This window comes from Peromyscus eremicus, chromosome X (genome assembly GCF_949786415.1).
Source record: "Peromyscus eremicus chromosome X, PerEre_H2_v1, whole genome shotgun sequence".
NCBI classification, from domain to species: domain Eukaryota; kingdom Metazoa; phylum Chordata; class Mammalia; order Rodentia; family Cricetidae; genus Peromyscus; species Peromyscus eremicus.
In genome coordinates, this window is record NC_081439.1 from 111,711,623 (window position 1) to 111,717,970 (window position 6,348).

At 42.3% G+C, this 6,348-nt stretch overlaps 1 protein-coding gene across 1 annotated transcript in view; it reads right to left on the reverse strand.

Moving 5' to 3' along the window:
- Frmd7 (FERM domain containing 7) overlaps nt 1–5,213 on the reverse strand; it is a 72,934-nt gene extending 67,721 nt beyond the window's left edge. The window contains exons 1-3 of the mRNA XM_059251548.1: nt 5,154–5,213; nt 4,550–4,672; nt 2,077–2,175 (exon numbers count right to left, since the gene is read on the reverse strand). Of these exons, the coding sequence (XP_059107531.1) occupies nt 2,077–2,175; nt 4,550–4,672; nt 5,154–5,213 (282 nt within the window). The remainder of the gene's footprint in view (nt 1–2,076; nt 2,176–4,549; nt 4,673–5,153) is intronic.
- Nucleotides 5,214–6,348: the final 1,135 nt, after the last annotated feature.

Genomic DNA, 6,348 nt, shown 5'->3' on the forward strand with positions numbered 1-6,348 from the left:
TACTCTTCAGCCAGGAGAAGGAGAAGAATATAATGCCCCAAGAAGACATGGATACCTTGCATGAATATTGGGGAGTGAAAAACATCAATCCAAAAAGGCTCCAGACTATGCCAGTTTTGTGGTACACTGTAGACAAGGCAAAACTACAGAGGCAGTAAATGATAATGGTTATCAGGGATCCCGAGAGAGGAGGGAAGATGAATGAGTAAAGCACAAGGATTTTCCATGCAATAAATCTAGTCTTAATGATGCTGCAGTGGGGGATACATGACACTGTGTATACTGGAAACCTCATAGATCTGTTCAACGCAACGTAACATTAATGTCAACTAAGGACTGGTTAGTAATAATGTATCAATATTGATTCATCAGTTGTAAAGCATGTGCGATACTAATGCATCATGTTAATAATAGGGCAAGCATGCTGAAGGGATGACTCAGCTTATAAGAACACTTGCTGCACAAACTTGAAGACCTGAGTTCAAATTTCTAGAGCCCATGTAAAAAGCCTGGCATGGTCATATGTGCACTTGTAATCCCAGCACTACATTTTGTGTGTGTGTGGTGGGGGGTGGGGGTGGTGGTTAGGATTTGCTGGCTTCCAGTTTTGCTCCAAATTCAGGGAGAGAATCTGTCTCAAGGGAGTAAGTCCTCCATGTGTGCACATAGGCTCACACATCAACACACACATTTGTGCATATAACATACATACATACATGCATCCATTCATATATACATGCATCCATACATACATACATGCATAGGAAACTGTGCCCAATAAGGGATTAGCAGAGTGGATACTGTGATTTTTATAGGCTGTCTTTGCACTCAGATTCCTACAAACCTAAAGCTGCTGTAAAAATAAAATCTACTCATGAGAATGAAATAAAAGATTAAAAAAAGTTGCCACCACCCCCCATTTAATTTTCCCTCTAATTATTTTGTGGCTGGTGCTATTTATTATCACTGGAAGAGTTCTACATAGGCTGAAAATCTAGTTTGATTTGTTGAAAAAAAATCAAAGATATAAATTTAGATTTCCAGTTCAAAATTTAAGAATAAAGACTTGAGTAGTTTAAATCACCCAAAGAGCAAAGACCAACACTTTTGTCGCTTCTCAGCTTGTCACTTCTATCCAGTGGCCAGACGTTTGTGTCTGAGTGAGGTCTTCACAGTAACCATCTTTGTGACTTTTTTTCTGTTGGTGGGAGTTAGAGCAATGCCACTGTTTTGTACTTGACAACTGTAGAAATGTTCTATCCTGGGCTATAAGAAATGATAGTAGTCTCAGGGTGCTCCCAGAGCATTTGTTCCAGCATCCCCCCCTGGATACTCAAATCTGTGAATTCTCAAGTCCCTTGTGTAAAATAGCCCAGTATTCATGTACCCCTCAAATAATCTGCATTAGTTTTCTATTGCTATGTTAAAGCACCATAGCCAAGGCAACTTACAGAAGAAGTGCTCATTTGGGCTCTGGGTTTCAAAGGGATAATAGTCCATCACAGAAGGGAGACATGGCCGCCAGAGCAGGAAGCTGAGAAATCACATGTTAACCACAAGAACAAAGCAAAGAGAGCTAACTGAAAGTAGGACAAGGCTTTAAACTCTAGTGATATACTTCCTCCAATAAGGCCACATCTAAAAGTTACATAACCTCAGCTCCACCAACTGGAGACCATGTGATCAACCACACGAGCCTATGGGGAACATTTCTTATTCAAACCACCAGATACAACATCTCTAGGTGATGTCTAACCCACAATACAATGTGAACGCATTTTAAATAACTTTATGCTGCACCATTTAGGCAATAGCTGTAACAGATACTGTCCATCCCCATTCAGTACAGGTACAATTATTTTTTGAGATGTTCAGTGTTTGGTAGGTTGAAATTGTGGATGTGGTACCTGTAACTACAGAACTGTATCACAACATGGGTGGCTTAAAGCAACAGATATTACGGACTGGGTGGATTCCTTCCTAGCCTCTGCCTGGCTTCTGCTGGTAGCTGCTGGTTTTTGGCATTCCTTGGCTTGAAGGTCCTGCATCATTCTAATCTTGGATTGCACATTGTACCTCCTCTTTCTCTGTGTCTCTCTTTGCTTCTTCCAAGGACACTGTCACTTTGTCTTTATGGGAGCGCTCTATTATGACTCCACTCTGACTTGGCTCCATCTATAATGAACGCAATTTGAAATAAAATCATATTCTGAGAGGCTTGGGGGCTAGGCCTTCAATATATCTTTCTGGGGGACACAATGCAGCAAACAGAATAATGACTTCACATTATGGGTAATTCAGGCCTTCAGTCTGAAGCAGAGCCTCTTTATAATTGACACCTCCATAGAGAAACCTACATGCTGAAACAAGAAAACATTTGCCCATCAAACTCTGAAGGTTTTACATATTTATGGAAGAATGGATTTAGATGAAAATCTCCTTTGGAATCTCAGTGGTATCATATTTTGCTTCCCACTTGCCCTGGGGAATCCTCTAGTTCTCAGAAAGGCACTCAGTGAGAAATGAGGGTGCTTCTCAGTGGTTGAGCACTTGCCTAGCATGTAGGATGCTGTGGGAGCAGTACCCAACACCACAGAAAAAGCTCTCAATTGACTCTTAATCCATGCATTCTACTGAATTGTAAGCCCTGTGCAGGGCTAGTCAATACAATTTATCATACCCACGTGTAAAAATTCTGCCCTTCCTTGATTTAGGAAAACAGCTGGACTACTTTCCCCAGCATCCTATGACCATCCTTTAAGCATTGGAAATTTCCAAAGGATGTGGGTGTTCTCATTTGCTATCATGAATTCCACTATAAGCTAATGATCTCCATGTCTGTCTACGGGTTTGACTCTTTCTTGAACTCTTCAGCCGGTATCTGATTACTGACTGGAAGGTCTACCAGGGTGATGCATGTGGGCTTCTCAAATGTAACCTGTCCAAACAAACCTCACTTACGCCCAGCTCAGAGAAAGCACCATCTGCCAGATGTGCCTGCATTTTCTCCCCTTCACATCTAGCCCACAGCTCTGCCTCTTACCTGGCCTTGTCTCTTGACAATCACTCCCTTTACCCTAGGCAAAGCCCTTGGTTTACTAAGAACTTTTTAAATCATCCCATGTGTCTGCTTCCCACCCCATACTATTCCCCAGTGGCACTCAGAGGGAAAATGTCACCACAGGAAAATGGCTGTTGCAGTGGCCCTCTATTGCCTCATGGTGACATTCACATTCCCTAATGAGCAGGTAGTCTTTTGCATTTTCAATTTCAATCTTCCAGTGTGCTCTATCCATTACAATATCAAAGTACTTAGATGGTCTCAATGTTCTATATGGGGGGATGATAATTACTTAGCCTTTTTTTGCTACCTGGAGTGCTTCCCTCCTACACCTTCTCTCCATCCGCAATGATTCCAAAGGCCCAGTCATGACCTCCTCTCTGAAGGTAATATGAGAGACATGAACCTCGATGATAGTTCACACCCTGGGGGATGTTCCAACATCTCACTCGCTGCCAAGAGCTGCAGAGCAAAGGCAACTTTTGTGGTCATGGACTCTTCTGGATGCATGTTAGTTCCGAGAGATGCTACAGGGCTGCCAAGTTCCCAGGTTGGCACTCCCCACTGGCAGTCTTCCAGTTTCTCTTGCTCTGGGTGCCAGCACTGACAAGGATTCTGCTGAGGGTCCAGGTCCTGTCTTACAGCCAGACTCTAAAACAGGTGGGTGGACAGGACGGTTCTCATCACTACTGGATCCTGGCAGAATTCTCAGTCCCTACTCTATGGACATGTAGCTCTCTCTCTCTCTCTCTCTCTCTCTCTCTCTCTCTCTCTCTCTCTCTCTCTCTCTCTCTCTCTCTCTCCTTCTTCTCCTCACCCTTCACCTCCATCCTTCTTTTCCTATCTCCTCCCTCTCTTCCTCTCTCTTCCATTTATGCAATTAACCAATATTTTTTTGACTGAGAACTATATGTCAGGCACTCTATTAAACGCTAAGGATTCAGCCATGCACAAAACAGGCACAAAAATGACAATAACAATACTGCCCATTTCAACCTACAGACATTATATAGAAACAACAGATATTTAATTGATTATGAAGGATAACAGGCAAGGAAGGAAGACTATAGGGTTCTGTGAAGGAATCAACTCAATTGCTTTTGTTTTCTTTTTTTGGTTTTTGAGACAGGGTTTCTCTGTGTAGCCTTAGCTGTTCTGGATCTTGCTCTGTAGACCAGGCTGGCATTAAACACACAGTGATTTGTCTGCCTTTGCCTCCAGAGTGCTAGGATTAAAATAATGTACCACCACCACCCAGGTCAATTGCTTTTTTTAAGGTTTCCTTTCTTCCATGTTTGTATGAGTTTCTAGATATGAAAATTTTAGTTCATTGTGGATGTCAGTTATATTTGAAGAATCCAAGTCATTACATAGACTTTCTCCTATTTTGAGTCATTTTTTATTTATCTATTTCTTTTACATTCCAGCCCCAGCTTCCTCCCCCATCCTTCCCTCCCAGTCCCTCCTGTCATCCACCCCACCCCTCACCCCTAGGAACAGGAGTTGTCTCTGACTCTCTACTTGCTCTTGAGTCACTTCTTTATCCAGTCCAGGAGACAGATTTTTCTCATGGTCACTGTAGCAGTGGTGCTCTAGCTTCTTTGCTGCATTCTAACAGGGAACACGTGACTTCAGTGTATTCTATCAAGGATGATGCTCCTTATCTGCTATGTAAAGTGTATCTGCCAGCCCTCTCTACTCCAAAGTTATTCTTTTGTTCTTTGTTGTAATAAATATTCTGTGGACTCCTTCATCCTGCTTGGACTCCCATGTCATAACCCCAAATAGGCTGCTCTTCATGGATGCTTCCCTTACTCAAATACGGACAAGACTGCCACCTTCTTCAGGCTCTGCAACCCCAGACAGCACCACTCCCCTGCCGACCCTCTTCAGATTCTGATCCCTTGTTCCTGCTTGTTGTCTGAGTCTCTGTCATGCTAGGGTTGTTCAAGGAGACACTGGCTCCACTCTCTAGGCTCCCTTCCATGGACCTTGCTCCTGACTACTAATGACTTAGGCATGTAGTCATTCAGAAAAGGAAGTAAAAAGACACACTGGTACTCCTAGAGCCCGAAGCCACCATTGCTCTCACCAGGATGACATAGAGGACATCATAATGCTTCACCTTTTCAAAGGTAGGTTTAAATGTCATGTCCTGATGGTGAATTTCCCCACCCCTCTCACATAGCACAGACTGGACCAACAGCAAGGGAGATGGAGAGAATGTGATGGCTGTAGGCTATGTGATGGAGGCAAATTTGACAGGATGGGAAAGTGAAAGAAGAATCTAGAATGACTTAGCAGTTTGGCTTTAGTAATTAGGTAGTGTCAAAAGCTGAGATATGGAAAAACAGAGACCTATTGGAGTAGGAAAAGGAGATGGGGACCTCCAAATTTTGACTTCTGTGACATCTTCAAGTACTGGTAGTAAGTAGGCTCTTAGATACACGTCTTTGAAATTTATTCTGTTTTAAAATATGTCTTACCTACCTTATGAATCCACACTCCTACATAAACTTCATCATGTCTATTATTTTCTAATTAATTAATTTTATTTACTTGCTTATTTACCTATGAATTGTGTGTACATGTTCATGCATGTGCACTTATATGCATATGTGTATGCATATATATATATATATGCATGCATGTGGATGTCAGCAATCCATAATATTTATTCCTTCTATCACTTTCCTTCTTATTTTGAAATAGGATCTATTACTGAACCTGGAACTCAGCAATTCAGCTGTGTTGGCTGGTCACTATGTCCCAGGGATCCTTCTGTCTCCACCTTTTTTTTTTTTTTTTTTTTTTCGGTGTAGTTCTGATGGCTGTCCTGAATCTCGCTCTGTAGACCAGGCTGGCCTCGAACTCACAGAAATCTGCCTGGCTCTGCCTCCCCGAGTGCTGGGATTAAAGGCATGCACCACCGCCACCCGCCACAGCCTGCTGTTTTACCAGGTTGCTGAAGATCAAAAGACCAAAGGCTTGCATGGCATACAATTGCCAACTGATCTAACTCCCCAGCCCCCTCATTTATTTTTTAATTAGCATACAAAATAAGAGATTCTATTATGATATGTTTATATGTTGATTTCCCCATATAGCTACTCTCTTCCAGCTCCCTGTCCTTCTTGCCACTTGTACCATTCTACCCCACTATTCCCATTCCCTTTTTATGTATATTTAATTTTATAATTTAATATTACCCATCCCCACTACCCACCCCACTCTACCCCTTGTTTCCTTAAAGCCCTCCACCCATGGTCTCTTTCTATATTCATGAC